Source organism: Thunnus albacares, chromosome 4 (genome assembly GCF_914725855.1).
Source record: "Thunnus albacares chromosome 4, fThuAlb1.1, whole genome shotgun sequence".
Classification (NCBI taxonomy): Eukaryota; Metazoa; Chordata; class Actinopteri; order Scombriformes; family Scombridae; genus Thunnus; species Thunnus albacares.
In genome coordinates, this window is record NC_058109.1 from 28,010,095 (window position 1) to 28,035,693 (window position 25,599).

The window sequence follows — 25,599 nt, forward strand, 5'->3', positions numbered from 1 at the left end:
GGCCACTTGATATCCTGATCCCCCTCTGAGGGTCTTGTTGAAGCAGCTATCAGCACACAGCATAGCCCACAGGCTACATGAAAGGCCTTTTATCCTGCACTCTGCTCTCTTTTTTTAATCAACTTTCCTCATTCACCTGCGTCTCAGGCCAAATTGCCTCATTTGTATTTGTTCCGTCACAAGCCAGCAAGCCCACAACACAGCATTGTTTTTTGGGGGTATTTGAATCCTCAGCCATTTTATTTCACCTGCAGGTTTTCATTTTGCTCTGAAAAGTGAGGCACAATGCGGCAGGCACGCACACATGTTCTCTTGCACACAGACTTCATCATCATATTTCATAAAAATTGGCATGGAAAGTAAGAAGCCAAGCTAAGCCAGTGCCTGACACCCATGTTTCTTCTTTTCTTTCTTTATGTCTTTCAGAGAGAGAGCCCTTCATTGCCTGTTCTATAGCAGCAGACAAGGCAGGCCCTTTTGTTTGTGGAAGTCACAGTGAGAGCGAGGCTGGGGAGCACCTTCCAAAATACTCGCCCACCATAGATCTGCATTACCCGCTCCACTGGCTAAATAGATCAATCCATTTCTGCTCCCTCCAAACAATTATACACCTTAAGAGAGACAGGCAGAATGAGAGAGGCTGTAATGAAAACATCTTCTCTCCTTCTTCTTCTTCTCCTCCCCTGCTTTTGATGATAGTGAAAAGAATTATTTTCATTCGATAACCTGTGCTAGATAAAATATGAATGTCATCAGTATCAAGGCAGGAATGTCATACATACAGTACATAATACAACCCTCATCAGACATTCAGTTAATTTAATTACTTTTTCAGTAATTTCACACCGCAACATAAACACTTATTCATGTACAGTATTTGTTTTAACTATATAAGGACACTGCAGTTCCACTATGGAGTAAGTAAACATTCATGAGTGCCAAGCATTGGACTCAAGTCAATCAGTTTTTTTACACCACCATCTTTCACACTTTACAGGGTGTTTCCCCTTCAACTAGTCCAACATGATTTACTTGCTGTTCAGAGAGCCACATGTCCCTTATTAAAAGAAGCGGAGGGCACTTTTTCAAGCAAAATAACACACTGTGACAGGATGTAGCCCATCTGTGAGACAGTTTCAGAGCAAAAGTGACCTGCCAGCAGATGCATCACCATCTAATTTGTCAAAACGGGAGACCACACACTCTGCGGTTGATCAAAATGAACTCCAAGCGGCCATGCCACATACAGTTCAACTTCACCGAGAAATCATCTGTTCCACCTCTGTGCTTGACAACACTTCTCCTCCTCCTTCTCTCTTGTATGATGTCATCATGAAGACAAACATAAAACCATACACAAATGGTAAACAGTATGTCTTTTGGGATAAATAATAAAAGACTTTTCTAAAAAAAAAACAAAAAAAAAACAAGTAAGGTTATAAGCTGGCAGAAGCGGGCGATGCTGCCAAGACTGCCCAGGTTGTCATCCTCATGACATTTTTATACAGGTTTAGGATGGAGGAGTTCATTCCAAGTGCTACTGATTAATTTATACTCGTTTTCTTTGCTTTTTCCATTGTCAATGTCACATTAAATGGATCTTGATGTATTTTGTTGTCTTGAGTCTTCTGTTTTTAGAAGGTGCTCTTTAGTGCTGTTTGAAGAGGTTTCTCAGCTGGCATGATTGATTTGTTCAGCACTAAACGAGAAAGGGGGAAAGGCTAGGCTGTGTTTGCACTAAATTCTTTTTCTAAGGCAATTGTCCTTGGCTCCTTTTACTAACTGAAGTCTGAGTAAATTGCAATTTAATGTGGCCAGCAAATTAGAATGCAGACGGCTTAGTTGCCAGCAAAGATGGGATAGGCAGGAAATCCTTCAGCAATCCGCTGGTACCTGCTGCACTGTTCATTTGAAGAGACAGAGGACAAAAAAGAACAGAGGACACTTTCAGTCACACACACATTCACATACATATGGGTTGAAATGATAGCATTTGCATACGACACCTCTTCTCCTGCTAACAAACCTCTGGTGGATTGTATCTGAGATAGAAAGAGAGCAGTTAATATGTAACCTGTTAGTGCTCTTGTTCTGGCAGAGGTCATTCTCTACTCCGACGTTTTGATACGTCATTGGAGATGATACAGATGCAAATGCTGGACAGATGAGCCTAGAGGATTACTTTGTTTAAGGATCATGGGAAAAAAGGAGGCCACATTGTAAAGAGACAGACACTGTGACAAGACCTGGAGGAGGGATCAACATGTTAACTCTGAAGCTGTGCAGCTATTTACAGCACACAGAGGAACAGCTGCTGTGCGACTGCTTAAATAGGCATGATGCAAGGGAGAATACGTCAGTACTGCTAAGTGTTTCCTCAGTATGGGGCTCTGAGACAGTTCACATGACATCCGTCTTAGCATGTCATTTGGTCTTAAGAGAACAATTTTCTAAAAACAAAACAGTCTGCAAATGAGGTAAATGAATTCCAGTTGTTTCCACTGATGCTTTCCTTCTTTCAGAAATTTTGTAGCAGCAGTATACTCAAACAAGACAGAACTAGAAGGTTCTCAGTACATTCCCCTACAAAGGTTGTGTAATCATGTAAATGTATTTGAGTAAGAAGATGTGTTTAGAAATGATTTGTCTGCATCTGGAACTGCATCAAACTATTAATTTTAATGGACAATTATAGGCCATGTGTTCCAGTTTTATTTGTGATAATAGTAAAGTTGGTAAAAAATAGTAATTCTGGATCTGCACCTAGACCCAGGTCTCAACCAAAACAAAATGTTCCTGGACCTATAGCCTAACTTTGCACCTTCACAAAGACACTAAGTTCCAGTTTCTCAGACAGAGATTAAGACTAGTCCTAGACTAAAGAAAAAAATCAGTGAAAATGTCTTCTGAGAAACACTGTAGTCTTGGACTAGACTTAATACCTGTGTGGGAAATCAGCCCTAAATGTTTTAATAGGTTTTTGAGATACAAACCAAAGATCCTGCTAACTAACAAACAAGTGATTCAAATGATGATGAATTATTCTAGAAAAATTCTTCAAACAAGTTGATTTGTATTGAAAACTGGTGAAACAATCTCACCCAGTTGGTTCAATTAGACTCCAAAATCAACTAAATTACTTCCTAAAATTGAGAATTTTTTCTGTTTTCTGTGAAATTAAACGCAGTCAACCAATAAAACTACTGAAATCCATTATGTTTTCAGACATAGTCAATGTTGACGCTAAATTAAACCTAAATTGCAATGCCTTAGAGTCTCCTGCTCTTCTAATTGTTCTCTGAAGTATAATCTCAAAATAACACACATCATGGTAGGTGAATGCAGTTGCACCCCAATCTACACACACAAAATCATTTGGCTCTCATATAGCATGTCGAGCATGTTGGAGCTCTATAGGAATATTAGGCATTTATTAATATAAAACCTTGTTTGGACACCACCCCTATATAGTAAACATTTAATGTCTGGAGGAAACATTAAAGCTTGAATTTAATTCTCACTTTGGTCAATTAATCTGTCTCAAAACTGTAAGTTCTTTTCAAAGCAGTGACCTCTGTTTGCTGTACTCTAAGAAATCAACAACGACTTCCTAGAATAAATGAAGACATTAATTAATAGCTGAACATCTTAAGCATAATTACATTATTATACAAATGTTATTAAGCATAATATGATAAACAAAAAGAATAATAAGGGCTTTAAATGATAATAGAAACAAAATAATAAAAAAATTGTTTAGAAATAGTGGCTTGAAGTGTGTGACTCAAGGATAATGTATTGCACCGGGGAATGCTAAGGGAAAGCTAACTCAACTTCTCTAAAGAAATTATCTACTTATTTTGAACATTATTCAACATCAACCCTTGATCACAAAGCCGTGTTATGCCTTACTGTTGACAAGTTTCATTGTAGTTGGTGATGTCTCAGCAGGTCCAGGTTTGTGTTGGTTGAGCTGTAGTTAGCCTCAGTGTTCCAGCCGTGTTATAGGTGAGTCTTTGTTGATGCAGCGGTGTTGAACCACTGGTGAAGAGGGGTTAAGCCTCGTCTCTGGCTGTGCTGTGAAAGAGTATTTCTGTTGGCTTAAATCCCAGTTGGCCGTACTGCTGTCAGCAAGCAGGCCGAGATCCAGTTTAAGCATCACTGTGTTCTTCAAAGCGACGTTTCAGTTTGAGTGAAGATCCAGGTTTTCACTGGCTTCTTGTAATCTTAGTTTAATGTCGAATAAAGTTTAATTTGACTACACTCAAATCTTTATTCAGTAGCGGATAAACTCCATGTGAGTTGACGTGACTTCAAAAGCAAATACTATTTGTGGAAATAGGAAACTTAATGTTATAAATAAACAAACAAACTGAGCATGTTTCAATAAAAGATTAAAATAAACGCATACTTGGCCAAAAAACAAAGAGATGTCTTAATAGAAGACTTTTGTCTTGGCTCATGAGTTTCTGGAGGGAGCTCAGAGGGAGATTCCTCTGAGGTTGTTTTTATAAGTTTAAACAAGACAGGCAGAGTTTTGGGTGTGTTTTGAATGTTTTCACGCCAAATTGTTGATGAATTTTTTTTGTTGTTGTTGTTTTGATGATTTTTAAGGTGTGGCTGACTTTGACTTGAGATTATTTTTCTACACTGGAGAATTAAGCCTTGATTTTTAAATGCAAATTCACACTTCAGAGTCACTATCTCTGAATACTTCAGGTCAAATTGTAACCAACATATTGTGAAATCATTCAGAATTCAATCCTTCCTATCAACATAACGAACATTAACAGTCATATTAACGCTTCTCATGATGTTTAGACACTCAGCCTTCATTGATTTAACCTTCTCAAACCATCTATTCATCTAGTGCTGAACTAGAAGTTTAAAGCAGCAATTATGTGACCAGATTAAACTTTCAGAAACAGAATAAACTCAACATAACTCTTACTCCATAATGTAAGAACATTCAACATTACTATTATTTCATAATAAGAAAACGTTCAACCTGAAATTCCTCACACATCACATCTCTAATATTTCTATTACTTCAGAAAACATCATTTATACAACAACTTTCTAATTTATGTAATAAAATTAAAAAAAAAATATTTCCTCAATATATTATCAAAGTTATACTATTATTTATGAATTTTTATGACAAACAACATGACAATACATGACAGTACATAAGGATTAGATATTAAATTCATACAAACTTAGATTTGGCTCAGATTTGTAGAGAGACTCCATGAATGTCCTCCAGGAATATGACTTAGAGTTTATGACTCATGTCTAGGGAGATAAAGAGAGGAATTTTCTGTCCATGAGTGTTGAGTTATCAGTCCTTTATCCTGGTTCAAATGACCCCAAAGGTCGTTTATACTTTTAAGTTAGTTATATCCCATGAAATTAAGGAAAAGGCCACAATGTGTTTCACAGCTCTGAGACTCTGTGTGCTACAGCTCACAGAGTCCCAAGCAGCAACCTCGACAATCAAATCCACACACCTGGCTACCACCTGCCAAGCCTGCTGGAAATGTCATGGCTTTATTTCTTTGTTGAACAGGATTATGGGATTTCTAATTGGCCCCACGGTGTGCAGGGAGCTCCAGATTTCTTCGTTGTAAAATCTGAAAGTAAAATAACTGGCAAATATAAGGTAAAGAAATGTTCTGACAAACATTTACACGCTTTTGCTGCATAGACATAGGTCATAGGAGGGCAAGGAACTCGACTACTTTAACTGTTGTAGACATTGTGTACACAGAGTTTTTATTGAGCTTCAGGTTAAGCAGGATGCTGAAAAGCAGGACATTCAATAGCAGTCTCAAGGTTGCACAATGTACCATTGAAATGTGTCCAGGTCTGCAACTTAGGCTGAATAAGAGTCCCTGAACCAGAGTCACGGACAGACAGCTCAGACTCCGCAGTGGGGGCCCCGATTCCATTTAGCAAAGACAAAGTCATTTTATTGGGTTGGAGGAAATTCTTAGCTGTGATTGCTGTCTTGCCATGAAAGTGCAAACAAGGGGGGGCAGGCAAACTGGAGATTGGGGAGATGGAGGTAAAACAGTCTGAGATAAAATCAAAAATATGACTAATTTTGTTAAGCAGACATACACAGCATGAAAACGCACCAGGGATTTTTGTACAAAGGCTTTTCCGGATATATCTCAGTATACCTATAAATGCCAAACACACCTCCATTTCCAGTGTTGTTTCCACTTGTATAAGCTGTCTGTTTTTAGTAGCAGCAGGAACCAGGTGGTGAGACGGGGCTGTATAAAGCCTCCACAGTTCAAAAGACTCCCCTTGTTTTTGAAACACGCGAACGGAGCAATTCCTCAGGGTCTAATCCTCGCACACTTGTTTGTCTTTGTTCTATCTAAGTGCATGTGTGTTTTCTCTTCTCTCCTCTTCCTCCTCTGTGTTGCAGATTCATCCCAGGACCTAACAGAGAGCTCCCATTGCAGGGCTGCGTGCCAGGCTCTTCCCCTCATCTACTGTACTCTTTCTCTTCCCTCCGAACGGACTAAAACTATTACATCCACGGCTACTGACTGGATTACCTGGGACCACAGAAAGGATATCCACCCAGATAAAACAGCTTTGCTTGCGTGGTGCCAAGGATTTGAAACCAGACTAATCCCCTGTTTGATCAATGAGCCCCATGTTGGTGACTCTCCTCTTCTACACAGCTGTGGCCAGTTTCCGACCTACTCTCTCTTGGTTTTCCCCATTCTGTCTCCCCCTCGAAAACTCAAACAGCTTAGCAGGGGTTATTTAGAGTTTGTTAAAACATTATTCGAAGATATTCGCCCCCGCCTGCCAAAAAAAGTAAACCGGTTGAGGAGCTTACATGGAACTGAACATGGGATCCACAGAACTGAGGGCACGAGCGAGGGAAATTACCTTGACATCCTTTTATTTCTGTGTGGAACGCATTTGTATTTGACTCGCTAAGCCAGCAGGACAGCGTTGCAGTGACTATATGGAGGAGATTTGACTGAAAAACACTGGATTTTTAGTGACAGCGACCACTAGCAGCCCAGAATGAGTTAACGAAGAATCTTTGAGAGGCTTTAGGGTCTGCCCTCATGGCCTCGCCTTCATCCTCCATCATGGACATTTGAATTTGACTTTTATTCGTGGGCATGCCCAATGTAAATTCATGAGCACTTCTTTTTCTTTGTATGTAAGATAATTTGTGTATATATACATATATAAATACATTACATACTATAAGACGACAGATCCAAGAAGCTGAAAAGTATATTTAAGACTCTATTAAGAGCTTGAGCCCCACGGTGGAATATTGTTTAGCCCCTTATGCAGAGGCTGTTGCCCCAATATGGTGTGTATAGGACTGCTTTACAGTGTATGCTTGCATTGGAAAAAGCCACAACAGAGTCATAAAAATAAGTATTGGTCACTTTCGTCATTCAGCAATGTCGCTGGTTAAGCCAGAAAATGCTTGTAGTTTCTGTAAAGATGAGGAAAACACTGTATAGAACTGCCTCACAAAAGAAAGCAGCACTAACAACAACCCCTGGGCTTTCCACTCAGATAAAGGAGGGATTTAGACCAAACTGCAGAAAAACTCGGACCATAATCGCACAGTTAGTGTCTATTTCTGCTGCGAAGAGTGGTCATGGACAACTGCTTGACTGTGTTTGTTATCTAGATCTCCCTCTCACACGCCAGAGAGACAATATTCAGATGATTTACTCAAAATGACAGTGAGGAAGTATTAGTCACAATGGAGAAGCATACAGTTATTCCCCAGTAGATATAAGTACATTACAGGACAGCCTTATGAGAAATAAAAATGGTTTTCTATACTGATATGCTGTCCCATTCCTTCATATGGTAACTGATATTTTGAAAAATGTTCTTCTTATGACTATTTGATATGTTGTAATATGTGGGTGGAAGATCTTGTCAGAGTTTCATTTATATGATATGTTAACATTGTGAACAGAGTTTTTGCTTGAGTAAACAAGCAATCAACAACGGCACAAGGCAAGTATGAAAATGACTTACGGGCGGACAAACACACACATGCAGTAAACACACAAACAAATCTGTGATGCTTCATTTATACTATTCCCTTGGTGACAGAGAGGATTTATCAGAACAGCACATTCAATTCATTCATGCAATTAGAATAAAGATTTCCAATATCGTGCCAGCCCAAATTCCACATGATTTTCAATATCAACCTCCTCTCTCGGCTGATATGAGATTCGTTTATCCTCCCAATGGATGCACTCGTGTACATTCATCATTTAGGAATTTGGCTAGTTTCATGTAGCCCGGTGCCTCGCTGAGCAGTCACAGAAGGTATGAAAAAGACAGACACATCAATCTCCCAGTGGTCTTGCCAGAATCATGAAGGAATATGCAAAGGGAAAGAGCATGTTTTTTCTTCCTCAATGAGCCGTTCCCGTCTTTGTTTTCTCACATCTAATAGGATTCACTGTCCTGCAGTCTTATTGAGGCTGTGTGAAAGAAAATGAGTGGGGAAATGACTTTGTGTATATGTGTGTGTGAGTTTGTCTCTGGGTGCAGTTTTGTTGCCGCAAAATGAATACATGCCAGTGTATGTGCACATTTGTCTGTTTTACCACACGTCTGTGTGTATTTTTAGAGAGGTTACTCGAAGTCTGTGAGACAGGCGTCCTGCAACGACGTACTGTGAAGATTATCCTCAAATTCAGTGCTTGTGTAGAAAATCAAGGGATTTCTCCCTCCCTACTTATACGAGTTCTAAGTGGATTTTTGCTTAAAAGGTGCTTGGGGATCAGGAGTGGAAGAGGTGCTCTTTCTTCTCTTTTATGCACTCCTTAGCTCTTTCCAGAGATGCTGGAGTCGTGCTGTGGAGGGAGGTCCTGCTCCATTTTAGGCAGAGCAGAAAGGAACACTGCATGAATAGATAACAGGGGCTGGGTCCTCCTCCCTCTCTGCGGTGCTGTGCAGTCTCTAAAGAGAGACATCCATCAAGTCCTGCCGACCTCCCACCGAGACACAGAGACAGCCATGTCCACATCACGCTGGATGGCTAATCAACGGCTGACAGCAAGGACAACCCTTTTCATATGTGTGCAGAAGATCCCGGACAGTGTTTATAAAACTTGTGTTCGTAACTTCCAAGGGTATCTCAAGTAAACCCTAAACTTTTGTGCAGCACAGAAGTTAAATGCTTGGTTGCTTTTAGGAGCTTTTAATAGAGACTTCCACTGTACTTATACAGCACTCCTTGACTGTGCACTTTATCACATTTATATTCTTTAATCATTTTGCAGAGCAACCTATAATTTCTAGAAAACTCCTTATCTGTGGGGGCTTTGCAGTCTATAATTATAGTCATTATGGGCATGAGTCATTGTGAATGTTACCTTTACCATGAAATAGACCTGGACAACTAAATGTGTCTCAAAATCATTAATGACACTAAAACTTCTTCTCAGTGATAGCTGTTCAGCAACTTCAGGCATTATTACCAGAGGCCCATTAGCCATGTAAAGTAATGATATCAGGCACTTTAACATTTGAGGATCCTTGATTAATCCTTTTAATCACTGGACATAAGTAAGCACTGTCAAAACTAACGAGTTGATCATGAAGAGGGTTTGATGTCCTTTTCAAGACAACATAATCTTCATAAAGATCAAAAGCTGATACAAAGTAGCCCACAGCTACACTGGTGCAACAGTTTTTATGCTGCAACCAACAATTATTTTCATTATCAATTCATGTGTCGATTATTTTCTGGATTAACTGATTATTTGTTTGGTCTATAAAATGTCAGTAAATGGTGAATGATGCGGACCATAGTTTCCCAAAGCCAAGATGACATCCTCAAATGTCTTGTTTTGTCCTGACCAGCAGTCCAAAATCCGAAGATATTTAGTTTACTATCATAGAGGTACTAAAGAACACAGAAAATATTCACTATGAGAAGGTGGAATCAGAGAATTTAGATCTTTTTTTTCTTAAAAAATGACTCCAAATAATTAATCAATTATCAAAATAGTTGGCAACTAATTTAATAGTTGACGACTAATCGATCCATTGACTAATCATTGCAGCTCTGAACAGTTTCTAAACTTTATAATTCCAAACAAGGTCACCATCATATATTGAAACACCAGTGCCCTGCTGCAACACCACTGTGTAACAAATGAACACATACTCTGATGCGTACACAATACATCACTGTCCTAGTCCCATGACACTGCGCCATGCCCGCCAACCACCAATACACTTGTCAGCCAAATGACTTGCCTTGTCTATGATTGTCAGCAGCTGCCATAATGATAATTTATTTCCCCACTGCTTTACCGTTTTTCTCACCTTATTTTCTCTTATGTCACAACCCAAAATGCAAGAACTTGCAAAGCTTCAAACAATGAGATCCATCATGTTCTACATGAACTGCCAAGTGCAGACTATGACAGGGCTTGTCCCACCAGGGGCGCCAAAGTCGGCACAGACCAGCCTCCCTGGGAGATTTCAAACTTCACTCTTTCCCATTAAACAGAGAACATTTTTCATGGCAGTGTCTCCCCACAGCCAGACTGAGATGTCAACACACCGACTCTCTCTTGAGAGCAAATGACCAAGAGCTGGATTTGAAAAAGAGAAGGATAAGGTAGAGTGAGGAGCTAATACATTGTTCCGAGCCTGAGGGGAGTATACAAGCATGCTCTGTATATTTTTATAAGTCACATAGGTTTAGCCTGAGTCGTATTCCACCTTCTACATATACAGTACACCTCACACAGTGCAGAACTGTATAATACTGCAAAATGTGAAGAAATACTCACGTTCAATGATTTGTTTTTATGACCTTTTCATGGTGGCACAGGGGATGCAGGAGCCTCTCCGGTCACCACAGACGGTGTGAACAGTCTGCTCTTGTCACAGTGGGACTATCACACAACAGGATGAAGACACACAGCACATCTTGCAGACTTAAAAAGCACTTGTGAAATTCTTTGTTTCACATGTGAAAACCAAGATGTGCAAGTTTTGTTTTCCCACATACTAACTGACTAGAAAATAGAAACCCCAGTGCATTGCAGTCCAAAACAAAGAAACACACCTTGGTGTCCTAGCATTGTATTGTCTTGCATTACATCATACAAGGTTTTTTTTTGTTAGGGTGTATATTTATCTATTTGTTTATCTAGCTATCAGTTAGATATTAGTTTTTCAAAATATGTTTAAAATATCACATTGTTACATAAATAATTTTAATTTGTGTGTGTGTGGGGGGGGGGGGGGGATTATTATACTGGCAAATTTGTTATGAGGACAGCTATGTTAAAAGCATATACAGTACATATAATATGTACCAGAAACAGATTGTACTTTGGCCTTTTTCTGGTGGAGGTCAGATGAATGTTGTCAATCCAAGTTTGCATGGATAGTTCACAACATCAGCCCGGCCTTCAGGCTGCCTGCCAGAGACAAAGCACTGTGCCGCCTGTCCAAACCTGCCCACACACACAGTATGCTGCAGTGAACTTATCTAAAATTTGGACAGTGGATTTTGTCTTGCCTACACACTGCCCTAAAAGTTTTGCCAAGTCACTGGGTTCATGCAATATCCCTCTTTCACTTTCTGTCAAGTGTTTCTTTATCAGTATATAATACTGTAAATGTGAATACAAATGATATATTTGTTTTTGTTATATGACTCTGATTACTCTCAAATGACATGCCATTTGACCTTAACTACTCACATGTGGCCCAGTACAACACTCATGTGACATCACTGTGTGAATGACCCAAAGCGGTTCAAATGACACTCACCACCACTCACATCACATGATTGAATCTCTTGGATCTTAATTCTACTTCTAGATGTCCTGTTACTTTGATTATTGAGAATCTTCATATATGTACTGCTTATACTCTTCAGTGTCGCAAGGCTCTGGAGATGGGAGGCAAGGGTATAACCTGCAGGTCACCAATGTATCACAAGACTAAAACATAGACATTCATGTTTACAGGCAGTTTAGAGTTTACAGTTCACCTAAAGGCAGGGACACATTAAAACAGTTGAGCCGATTATCAATATTATTTGATTCCCTGGTGATTCCCCAGTGGTGGAATGAGTTACCAAACTCTGTAAAACTCTGTATGCAAAATCTGTAGAGTCCCTCTCAATCTCTAAGAAAAGACTAAAGACCCAGCTCTTTCGCGAACACCTCTGCATTTGATGACTGTAGGTAGAGAAAAAAATAAAAAGACAAAACTTGAAAAAAAAAACAAAAAAACTTGCTTCTATGCAATCTATGCACTGCCTGTTGGCATCTACGTCCTATCGAACTCAAACTTAAGCTTTATGGCACTTACTCATGTTGTTGTCTCCTGACTAGATCCCTGCTTGTGTTGTATCAGCCTCAGATGTACGTCACTTTGGATAAAAGCATCTGCTAAATGAGAAAATGTAAATGTAAATTTGGGCAAGATGACTGATCGGACCGCATTGGAGCAGGTCTGTTCTAGTCTGGGTCAGTCTGGGTCTGTTGACAGTAGGCAGATAAAATCATATAATGTGTGATGTATGAAGATTCTAATCTCATATCTTCAGATCCAATCAATTTTTTTAAACATGTTTGAGACATTTGCAACTGCCATTTACAAAAGGCATCATTTGTGTGTCTTCTGAGGGAAATGTACTGATAATAAACAAAAGAAGGGAAAATAGCAAGCAAAAAGGTTTGTGGTGTGAGAGAAAACTGGGCAACAGAAATGGAGAAAAAGCTGATTGAGCTGTGGCAAGAGAATGAATATCTCTACAAAATAAAATCAAAGACCTACACAGATTACCATAATCAGAAGTTAGCTTCATTTTACAAAGTTCACTCACCTCCAATTCCCTCTGCAGGCTCTACAGTCTACATTACCCACGCTTCTGCATTCAGGCTCTCACCCGAATTCTGCTCTTTTTCCTTAATTTTTTTTAAAGGTTTATGCTCCTTCCTGGCTGCAAAAAATTCTAACACAAAGAGAATTTAGGCCTCTTGCCATGAGGCGACAGTGCTTACTACTGAGCCGTATAGCCCCTGCCATCTCAACTGGATCACTCCACAAATTAGCATGACAGGTAGAATGGGGTTGTGAATAAATTAAACGCTTAAGACTTTTTGATCATTCAAACATTTGGTAAAAAAAAAAACTCCTCATGAGTTAAGTCTCACTTTTTTCACACAAAAGATGAATGTCTCTGTTCAGTCTTTACCCAGCTCTGTCTCTTCTACATTGTATCACCCCTCATGGACTTTTTAGTCAAAGTCCCTTCTGTTCTGTCACCTTTGAAACTGAATTGCTGCCCCTTTGTCATTAAAACATATCATAAAACGGCAAGCATGAAACCATAGCCACAATAATTAATAAAAACCTGTAGATTTACATCTTTAAAAATGCTACAATAACACAACAAACACAGAGCCTGGGAGGTGTCATGGAGACCATGAAGACGACATTTATCAGGGTTGCTAACTGTCACAGGTTTGGAGTGAGACACCCAGGTTTATGCTCTGTCTCTCACTGCCCAAATAAATCTCACACCAAATAAGAAGAAACCACAAAGCCGCAATTTAATGAAAAATATCCAGCAGCTATATAGGTTAACTCTAGGCTGCCTCAACATCTGAACATCAGGCTTTTTTCCACATTCCAGCTAGATAGAGTGTAAAAGCCACAATTAGTGTGGCTTTAGTTGGCAGAGGCGCAAACTCAAACCTCTCCAAAATCCCAAAACACCAAAACACCGCCATGTATGTTGACTTTTATCTCTTTCACTTTCCTTGCAATTCCGAAGAGTCTTTAATGCATTTGATTAAAACGAAATTATAGATTAAAACTATTACCAATTATGTTCAATTACTGAATAATCTGGGATTTTGGAGAAACGTCAGTACTGATGTTCTGTTTGTAGGTTTTTGTCTTTGTCGTATTAAACACCTGTAGCCATCACACAGCAACAGGAACGATACTCGCATCTCCATATTAAGGTTGGGGCTGTGCAAAACTTTATGTACATTGTACAGCAGCATGCGTAATCATTTGCGGTGACAGGATCAGTCTCAATATAATGGTAAATGGAAGTTTTCTACATCAGAAGGACAAGTTGTAACACACAGATACCAAGTTTATATCCTCAGGATGAGCCCTCAAAGCTGTTGGAACATTTTTATTGCACTGCAAGTAAAAACTAAAATAGGATAGAGAACACGAATAAATAATTAGTGCACACAAATTATTTACTTTTTTCTCCATGTCCCAAGTCTGTAGAAAATAATGAAATACAAAAAAATATAGAACAGCAAGACAAATAGTGTGTGCGAAAATCCATTCAAATTGAAACATTGTGACATTTGGGAAATTAATTTGAAACAAATGTAACACATTGTTGTTTTTCTCTGTCAGTGCAACATGTCAGATACCACATGAGGGGATTCAGAGACTTCTACATTGATAATTTATAATGAATAGAATAATCAGCTGCTAAACATAGAGTCTGAGTGCTCCTTTCATTTTGCAATGGAAAAAAATTCTACAATTGATTCTGGATGTTACCTACTAGTGTTGTAGAGTTTACTTTAACGATATATAAATGTGTTAATGGCATATTAACATACTGATGCAGTAGAGTTAGAAATAGCTCTCAGCAGATTCTTTAGTCTGGGTTAATGGTAAAGGTGATTGCCTAATGGATGCGGGATGGAAACGCTCTTTCCAATTCCACCCTCAGCCAATTGGCTGCCTCATTCTCTGGTATGCAAATGAGAGCCACAAGGGCAAGCAGAAATGGTGAAGGACGCAGTCTTTGGACCAGAAGGAGACAGAGCCACCCTGGAGGGCCAAGCATGCCTCATTTAGATTCAACACTATCATTTCACTTAGGCAGGTGAAATCTAAGTATGATGCTTGCGCTCTTTACAGTGCCAAGAACACAAGCAGGTCTTCCTTGCTGAGCCTTGTTGAAGCTATCAAACTGGAATTTAGTGTGAATTACCATAATGTGCTATTCAGGCCCTAAATGCATATAACTCTGTTTAACAAATCACCATAACCTAGCAACAAGCATACAGGCACACAAGCATGTGAAAGGGCAGAACACTTTCCTTTATCTAACTAGCCAGTATAGCAAACCTTGCTGCTAGAATGGAATGTTAACATGAGCATGGAGCAGAAATCAATTTAGATGTTATTCCCACGACAGTGCCTGGCTATGACTGTCCAGGGCATTTCTATTTTGTATTACCTTCCCCACCTTGTTTTTCCCCGAGCTATCATCCCAAATAGAATGGTGTCTGTGTCTCAAGGCGATGGCCATTGATCCACATTGGAAGTGAGATACTACTGCCTGAGCCATCAGCACAATGCATTTTATTTGTCAGGCCACATTGATAAGTGCAACCAGACAGACAGACAGACCATAGAAAAAGTCCTGCTGTAACACATGGCTGTGTTAAAAGCGTCTGCACTGTGTCATGATGTTTTCTTCAGGGCTGTAAATGACCCATGTCAATAAATTGTGTTGCAGCAGCTCTACACGTCACATTTTCCTTCATAATATGTGATTATGTAAAGAAACTCACATCTCATAAGCATTGTACTGTGCTTGATGTCAAACTGAAATAAGGTTTCAAGATTGTAACATAAGATGCTGTGGAACAAGCATTTATGGTCACAGTTTTGTCATACTATATGATGGCTGTAGAATATCTGGTTAACACCAATTTAAAATGGCCATGATGACTGAGCAAATAGTATTACAGTTAAGTCCTGAAAGCACATGGGTGCCTTAGAATCAATGTGAAACATCCAAAATGAGTACCCTATTCACTCTTTGTCCCTCATGGATCTATTAGGGAGAAAAAGTTGAGACCCTCTGGATAGATGCAGTCCACCAAATTTACAGCTAGTTACACTCTGTCTCAAACAAGAGAATATCAACTGTCTCTAGAATTTTACATGAGACCAGCTCACACCAGCGTCCTTAAATGTAGTTTTGCAGCTGCAATTAGAGATTAAAAATTGGTGACTATGACAACCAACTGATCTATTAGCATGTTTTCTGCATATCAGTTGTCAGCAGACCGTAGACAAACAGGCCTACAGGATACCTGTAAGTGACATGAGGCTGTCCTATCGCAAACTGAAAACCCAGTACTTAAATGACACTGAAATATAGAAGTGAGTTATTTTTTCCAGTAGCACATGTTAAGCAAGAGGCAGTCAGTGTACACTATTTCTACTCATATTAAGTGATGTTCATTTAACCAGTGTTGCATTAAGCTTTGCAACTTTAGTGGCTTATGTACAGTGTGTTAGATGAAAAGTTTTTGGTCTGCAAATAGTTCAATATTCTCTAAAGAATTCTACACAGAAGAAGAATGATACATCCAAAAAAGAAGAGCTTCCACTTTCTGTTCAGTATTGTGTTCAACATAATGCTCCAGATGCTGTTTTGCAAAGTTGTGAAGTTGATTTTATGCGTATAGTTACAAAAGCCTCACACATCCATGATGTCAGAAACTCTGTTGTATCCCTGCATATTTTTGTGCCTTTATTTAATTGCATGTGCCACAAAAAGTAAGATAATGTTCCATGTCAGTGTGGCCCAGTGAAGGTCAAAGGGGTGCACCCTTCAACTCTGTCTGACCACCTATATATCGAGCTGCTCCCTCAAATTACCCCTGACATGAACATTATTGATTAACTATCAGAATAGAATGTGCGTCATGATTATATAAAATGCACTTACGGTAGCATGTTTAATAACTATCTTTCATTGAAGCCATGTAGTTCATAGGAACGTTGTTCTGTGTGTTTTACATGGAGCAATTTTCAGTATAGCAAAGCTTTCATTTGAAAGGTTCTGCTAGAGAGAAACTGTGATCCCTAGATACAGTACGCTGCAGGCCAGTGCAGGGATGTCCCCTGCCACTGCTCTCATTTCATATAACACTGGCAGTGCATTTTCCTGAAGTGCTCAGAGCAAAACTATTTAAACTCACTCCCCATATGAACAACTTAGTAAATGAATGCCTAGACTGTGTCATCGATTAAACAGCACAGTCCTTCTCCTATGATTCATCGGCAGGGTGTGTGCACTCAGCCACATAATCTCTCTTTTTCATTTCAGCACCTCCAGAAATGCCTTCTAAACACAAATAATGACAGTGGCAGCAAAGCTCTGCAAGCTTATCCACGAGCTCATTTGAAATGTGTTGATCATTTGGCTGATTCATAATTTTTCGCTACCCAGAAGCACAGTCCTGTGCTGCAGGAGTCAGATATTTGTTTTACTGCATGCTAAATAGCAATATATTGATATTGCTGAGGCTATATTTGAGAGACAATGAAATTACACCCTTTTAAGATGCCACGCTACATTTAAGAACATGGTATTCTATCACAGACACATAAGATAAAGTGTAAGTCTAAAACAGATAGATTAGTTTGTTTTTTATTTATCATTTACTCAAGAATAATCTAGACATGTAGCCTAAAGACCTAAGAATATTTATGCTGGTATTACCACAGTTCATCCACCATAATACAGCAAAAACAAGGTTACAGTAATCAGTAATTCCTGGTAATATGAACAAACTCAAACTTCGCAAGATGATGTAATCCCTATTTCATCCATTGTGTGTAAGTCAACTTTCAAGCCTATCCTTTCTGTTGTGTAACAAATGAAAGAACTGAAACCCATGCAGTTTGCAAACCTTCCACCTGAACCCCCCACCCCTGTCTTTATTACATTAATCACACTTGCCTATATTAAATGAAATCCATTTAAATACCCCTGGTTGCACAAATAATTTGTGTAGCCAGGTTGAAAGAGTTGGGAGTCAAAGGCAGCATAATTAGATGGGACGATTCTGAAACCTAATACAAGATGTAATTAAGGAAATTAATAAGGTGTCAGCCCCCTTTCAAAGGGTACTCTGCCTGATGATTAATCACAGCCTGGGCTAATTTGATTTGTGACAAGGAAAGGGATGACTTGGTAAGTCATTTAGGAGAGCCCAACTCGACAGCATATGACATTAATACAACATGAATAGTGGGGGTTCAGAGGGGAACGAAAATCAACTTGCGATCCACATGAAGTGATCAGATTAAAGAAGTCTTTGGATAGATAGCTCTGTGACAAAGTCACTGACAGGGAAGTGACTGGAATTTAATCAATGCCTCTGATGTTTCATTATTGTTATCACTAAGTAATTGGACTTTGCACCTTTATAGATCAATAAGTGTTGGTCAGGGTATTCTTTTATGGAAGGGGGAGATTAGGTCAAACCAAAGTACATTGTAGGTCTAATGTGAACTTTGTAAGAAGCTAAGAACACTATGTGACAGACCCAAACTGCAAAAGAGAAAAAGATGAGGGCAGAACATTAATCACTGGAGTCACCAGCTTGGAGGATGAGGATGGTACAGGAGCACAAAGAGCCTCCCCCACGGCTCAAAAGGTTGCAAATCACAGAACATCCACAAGCATGGGATTGAGTTTTATCAAATGAGGCTGATTGGCCTATTGCTATGCTGTCATTGTAATATGACACAGTACTAATGGTTATATTATATTATATTATATTATATTATATTATATTATATTATATTATATTATATTATATTATATTATATTATATTATATTATATTATATTATATTATATTATATTATATTATATTATATTATATTAAATACAGTTCACCTCCTGCTCTTACCAGGTGATGTAGAATCAAAGGCTTTGGGGTGACGAGGAAACATTATGTAATTATTTTCTCAGATTAATTCAAATAGATTTGTTCTATATTTGTGGGGGGAGCAAGGAGGTGTATTTATTGTTTGTTATTGTGTTTACCCCTGCAGAGTGTAGACACAATAATAGGGACATCTGTATAATATGAGGCAATCCTACAGCATATAATGTTCGATTTTAAGCTTCAATGCTGCTGTCTGACTGATAGATGTTGAATCAATATCCCTCTAACACAGAGAGGGTTGTTGAGGTGTTAAGTCCACTTTATGGAAATTTATGAGGCCATAGTATGTGGTGGTGCTGCTGCATTGTATTGCATTATAGAACACAAGTGTCTCTATGCACTCTCTGTATGAACTGCAATAACATACAAGAACACACAAACATAAGGCATGGATGCACATGCAATGAAAACAGTTATGTATTTGCAAACACATGCATATGTGCGCGTGCACACACACACACACACACACACACACACTACATTTTCTCTCAGGAGCCTCCAGAGTACTCCCATTGTTGCCAAATCACCAGTTCCCCATTGTTTAATCTCCCAGGTGGTTAGGCTTGACAGGGTCAAGGCCTGACCTGAGAGTGTGTACGTGGGGAAAGTAACCCCCTGAGGACTGCAATGGGACCAACCACAGAATGAAAAATAGTCAACAGCCATTACAACCAAGTCTCTGTAGACTCTGGTGACTTGGGGAGTTTGTCATGCACACTTACTACTGTAATTGAGTGCAGATGCTGCTAATTAAGATGTCATAAGCAGAGAGCATTATGCATAGAAACACCAGCTCTTTATCCATTTCATAAATAGGATGCCATGTATGTGCTGAGACATGCCTACAATGTGTTGTAATTTCATATTCATAAGTATTCATAGAAGGGGCATTTACCAAGGTTGAACCAAAGCCCTCTGTGATCCAGAGAAGTGTTCATGGAATCATAGATATAGAAACCTTTCACAAAATAGCTGAAAAATCTAAATAATTCTTGAAATAAACATCACTAATGATGTTACTCGGCACTGTGAGAAGAAAAACATGCACTTGGGTCTAGCTGTTAAACAGTTATAGACATATTAGGGTTTTTTGGAAGTCTTTTCTTCAAGAGAGAAAAAATACCTCTGTATGAAAAGTTTTTGTTATTTTGCCTATTCCATTCTCTTCCCATAATTTAAGACTAATGTTAATATATTCAGTTGGTTTATTATAGTTAAACCTGTATGTTAATGTAAAAAATGCAAATAGGCACCATCTAGCAAACTGTTGATGACGTTTATATAGTGATGTACCTCACTGCCCTTTGGAACTTTAAAAACTCATATTCACCTATTGAAATTTTGTAGATGTGAAATGAAACATGACTCTGCAGCTGCATGGCCCATTTCTTGTCTGAAGTTATTTATAAACTGACTTTGGTGGACACTTAAGGAGTAATTTGACAACGATGCCAGAGCACACATCATGTTTTTCCAGTTTGAGAATCAGATACAAGGACTAATGAAACCCTATTTCACCCAAACTGATGTAAGAATAGTTTGTGTTGATGTCTGTGTGAAAGTTGGAAAGTGTCATTCACTTGTTATACAATCCATTTGAAATGATATCTGTCTCCAGCTAATTTACCCATGGCCTTGCCTGACTGCAGTGACAGAGGAAAATGTGGGCTGGCTTTGACAGGCCAGAAATTATGTCATGAACTATGAAAAATAAGCCAGAGGTTCTGAAAAAATGATGGACATAATTAACTGTATTGACTAGACATGATGATACATAGGCTAGTGTAGGTCTGTACAGATATTTTTCTGGAAAAATGGATGAAGCCGGAGATGGAACAGGCCAAGCTGTCAGAAATACAGCATGCAGGATATGAGTAGGTGTAAATAGCAGTTGGGCTATCTGGCCGAGTTGTGTCGTGCCCTGCCTGTTGTAATAGAGATGTGAATGTCCCACTGACAGCCAGTAGCTACGTAGCCAGGGTTGCTCATCAGAGGAATATTTACATTAGTTTGAGGGAGATCTACAGCATCAGTCAATCATAGTCATAGCTCTAACATCTACTTGAGCAAATTGAGAGATGTGTCCTATGAATGAAAGTCTATATACCTGTCTGCTAGACACATGGACTGGCAGACACACAGTCCAATCTAGCCATGACTCAGTCCACTGCTTCCATCGGCTTCCTGCTGTGATGCACAAGATGTGCTGGCAGACACTGAAAGGTAGACATAAATAATGACTTCTAGTTATTTCAGTGCAGTGAAGAGCTCTGATGTTCAAATAAGGATCTATGGAAGGGAAAATAAACTAAACATTAGGCTATATGTGCTTCACCTTAGACTCCTTTGGCAGCATAGAAGCATCAAGAATATAGAAGCCATAATTATAAAAGAAAGCATCTGTGTGATTCCTTTTGACAGTAAGCAATTCCTTGCTGCTTTATTTCTACTGATTGTCGGCAGTCTGTGAGTGAGTATGGGGCTGAATGTGTCTGCTTGCTTGTGCTGTTTATTTTTTCTCTCTCCCAGATGTCGGGTGCCAGGGCTCCTTCTTGGCAGTAGATGCAGATGGTGCCACTGACTCTTTGGTCACCGCCACCAGCTGAATCCCTTCACCAATGCAGTGCTCTCATGGCAGCGGTTGCAGGTGTTGCCCTTTCTGACGTGTACCAAAGTCCTCTCTCCTGCCAGATCGTGCATCATTACATTGTACATTTGTGCTGTGACGTCTTCAGAGACTCTTGCTATTTTTATATATTTGTTCTTCTTTGTTACTGTTTGTGATCTGCCACTGTTATATTGTATTATATATTTCTTTTGCTATTTTGTTATATTCTTAACTCAACACTGATCCCTTTCCCTGTTTTTGTTGCCCAAGGTGTCTTCGGGTTATTTCAGATGTTTTTCTTGCCCTGGTGAGATAAGTTGATTTTTTTTCCATGCTCAATGCCAGCCTGTAAAAACCTTTGAGACAGTAACTGCAATCGAAAAAAACTTAACAACAGAAGTGTAATATTGAATCCAACAATGTGAACAATCCAGCCCAAAGGCAAGGGAAAGACCAGTTGGCAGAGCCTCTCCAGCCTGATGTTCCTCAGTCAGAAAGTGTTTACTGTTTATGTCTCAAGAATTTCTACCAAGACCTATTCACCAAATGTTTCTGGCTATTTTGCCTTTATCACTAAAAATAAGTATAAATACCATATATTTACCATATAAAGTACAGTATACTGTATAATACTGTATATACAAAACATCATAATCAATCACCCAAGTTCAATAACTTAACATAAAAAAGAAAAAGCCTATCGCCATGATATGGCATGATATAGTTTGGCTTCAGTGGTGTCAAAGTTAATTTTTTCAAAGTTGCATTATAATTGTGTGGTAATGCAGTTAAGTGTGGTCTAATTTCAAAAGTCTCCCAGTCTGGTGCATTAATGTTCTATTGTATAGACTGGAAAAATTATTTCCCAACTCAAAGGTTGCCCTGACTAACCAAAGTCAAAAGTAAGTAGTAATGTTGTTTTTCTGACTGTAAGGATTTGAATGAACCATCTGAGCGCTCACTCTGTATAAAACCATCTTGCATAAGAATGTTGCATTTTGCATCCTTTTCATTCCTATGTGTTGCTGCTTATTGTCCTCACAAGAGCTGTATCAGAACTCTTTTTGTGTTTAATATTTGTGTCTAATAAAAATGTTTCCACAGTTTAGTTATGTGAATAGGTTCACATGCAGTATATACTGTATACAGAAATGACCTGCCTGTCCTCTGATGAAATTGCTTTAACAATGTAAACAGTCAGGTCTATGTGCCTAACATCATTATGGGCTAGAGTGCAAATTAGCTATTTACATTAACTGAAGTTGATGTTTATACTGTTGATATACAACATATATGTGCAAATACAAAATAAGAAATGAAAATCAGTAAATGTGACATTATAAAATTGATTTAACTATTTTTACTTAATCTCTTAATGTTGTAAATGTTAACATTATTAGGTTTACCTCTTGAATGTTCAAAACTACACCAGAGTTAGTAATCTCCAGTAAACATGACAAGTTTTCAAATAAACCTTCAAAGTCTCCCAAGGACTCTTCATTTCCTACAGCTTACATCATATATAGCCACATATCCCAAAACACACTGGAGGTTTACCCAAGGACAATCGTTCACATGTTGACATCTGTCAAGGCAGCTGAGAACAGGGCAGACAATCTGATCTCATGGGCTTTTCTTGCATTTACACTGCTGTGGACAACACCATTTCACACAAGCAAAGGTGTGCAGGAATAATAATGAGATGATGGTTTATGACTTTCCCCGTGGACATCTTAATGCTATTACGCTAGCTAATGAGCAGTTATAGTTCCCTTGATCATAGTCCAGGGTCTCCTGTACACTACCTGCCAAGCATATAACAATCAATTATGAAGGACCCTCCTCTCATGGGACTAAATTACCATCTAGATGGATATTGCAGAATGGAATGGAATGGTAGAACTGTTTTTTAGATATAAATCAATATATATTATATTTCACAGTCTAGTTATATATCAATACAAAAACATAACTCCTCATAATGGTCATACAGTATTTAAGAATCAGGTACAGTACTATGGTGCAATACATTTTTAGTAATGACCAATTTAGAAGGTTTGATATTTTATTTTATCTTAGTCCCATACACATAAACATAAAAATATATATTCTTAAAGCGACAGTCTGTGATCCAAATGTAAACATATCCCTACCAATAACAAAGAATAAAGGATTGGAACCTGTTCATTCCCACACTGATTGACAGGTCTGTTTATACATGGGCTAATAATGAAATCTAGGTAATTAATGTTCTATTTGCCACAGGCTCCACCCTTGCTTGCTCATTCTTCACTGTGCAGCAATGCACAGAAATTTGCATGTCCTCGTTTGGCCAATCAGAAAAAAAACAACAAAAAAAAACACCCACTACCAGCTGCAAAAACATCTGTCACACCTGCAGATGTGATCCATGGTGTTCAGCTGGAAGAGCAACAAGATGACTTACCTGCAGTCAAGGATGACCTTGTCTCCTGCCCGGGTCTTGTATGACATCCGTCGGAGATCCGACCGATGCCAGCACTGAGATACCTCCAGGGTGTTGAAGTGATGAACGCTTTCCTCGGTTCGACAGGGACCTAGCTAACACCTTTTCTAGGATGGTTATACCACCCAGAAGGTGTATAGTCAATCATGTACGTAGAGCTTTTGTTCAAGACTTTGCTATCTTCACCGTCCCCACTGTGTCCTAAATCACCTTGTCCATCATCAGAGGACAGAAATGTGAAGCTATTAGGGAGTCCTGTTTCCTTCAACAGATAATCCCACAGCTCTCTTAAGCTTTTGCCCATGTCTCGTATATTATTAGCAAACCCCTCTTCAGGTGTATTTAACTCAGGTAGAGGTAGATTGCTGTTTGCTACAATGATTTGTAGCTTTGGATAAAATGTATAAATTCCCTCTGTTATGTGAAACTGCTTTGCCAGCTCAGTATAGTTAACAGCAAAAAAATAAAAAATGAAATACATTTAAACTGAACCACTGCAGTGAAATGTGAAGGACAGCACTTTCTTTTGCATTCAGCAAACTTTGAATTCACACCTGATATGTAAAACTTTGCTAGTTCTAGCAATGTTAAGTAAGTATGCCAGTCAACACTTGATGTATACAAACAGCTTAGGGATTTATTGGTATTGCATTTATTTCTTTGGCATGCTTTTACTGAACACTAGTATGTTAATAGATGGGTCCAAAATTAAAACAATAGTCAGGTGCCCAAATGAACTGTGAAATAGGTTTTTCTTGCCATAACCATTCCTCCTATTCATACTGGCCATTAGGAGATCCCTTCATAATGCACTTACAATGTAAGTGATGGAGGCCAAAATCCACAAGCCTCCTTCTGTGCAAAAATGTATTATAATATGAATAGCTAATATGAAAAGCTTCAACCATCCAAATTAGTCAGTTCAAGTAGATATCTTTCAACATTATGGTCTTTTTAGTGCCAAAGTCTGTCTTTTTGTTAGACTCAGGAGGTAGAGCGGGTCATCCACTAATCAGAAGGTCGGTGATTCGACCCCTGGCTCCTCCAATCTGCATGTCGAAGTGTCCTTGGGCAAGATACTGAACCCCAAATTGCTCCCAAAGGCCATCTGGATGTGAGTGTGTGTGAAAGAGCATTAGAAACTCCACCTGATGAGCAGGTTGGCATCAGTGTGTGAATGGGTGAATGTTGGCATGTGCTTTGGAAGATTAGAAAGGCGCCATATAAGTGCAGTCCTCTTACCATTTACTATACTTCCACCACAGCTCAGACTACCGAAGCCTCATATGAGCTTCTGATAAAGTTTCAAATGCATTTTTGCACAAAATGACTGTGTGGACACACTGTGGATTTTGACCCCTATCACATAGGTTGAAAGTGCATTTGAAGGGGATTTTTTAACAGCCAATATGAACAGAAGGAATGATTACAGCGAGGAAAACCTCTTTCAATGTTCTTGAAAAACTTGAAAAATTGTGAACCTGTCCTTTAAAGAGGAAGACTCTTATGATAGCTAACTCAGATTCTAAGGAAACATTCTGTTAAACATCTGTAACAACAGGGCCTATATACATCCCCACACTGGGGCCCATGTTTTCTGGCTCTGTCATCTCTCATTACAAAATTGCTGATTGCATCAACTCAGTAATAAGCTATTAGCTGATGATTGTGTTCTCATTGCTCCTTTTGTTACAATAAGTG

The 25,599-nt window shown here is 38.9% G+C and overlaps 1 protein-coding gene and 1 long non-coding RNA gene across 4 annotated transcripts in view; one reads left to right on the forward strand and one right to left on the reverse strand.

Moving 5' to 3' along the window:
* The window catches only part of LOC122981480 (chemokine-like protein TAFA-1), a 113,169-nt gene extending 105,325 nt beyond the window's left edge, over positions 1-7,844 (forward strand). For 2 of the 3 annotated variants that reach the window (XR_006403248.1, XM_044350223.1), the window contains one exon: positions 6,440-7,844. Coding sequence is in view for 1 of the 3 variants with exons in the window: in XM_044350223.1 (XP_044206158.1) it covers positions 6,440-6,457 (18 nt within the window). In the remaining 2 variants the exon portion in view is untranslated. Of the gene's footprint in view, positions 1-426; positions 1,559-6,439 lie in introns of those variants that run through there. The other variant, XR_006403249.1, reaches the window with a different exon arrangement.
* On the reverse strand, positions 1-25,270 carry LOC122981481. The gene is made up of 3 exons (XR_006403250.1): positions 25,162-25,270; positions 15,955-15,957; positions 1-14 (listed from the first exon to the last, which is right to left on the reverse strand). It is a non-coding gene; the product is annotated as an uncharacterized LOC122981481 (long non-coding RNA).
* Positions 25,271-25,599: the final 329 nt, after the last annotated feature.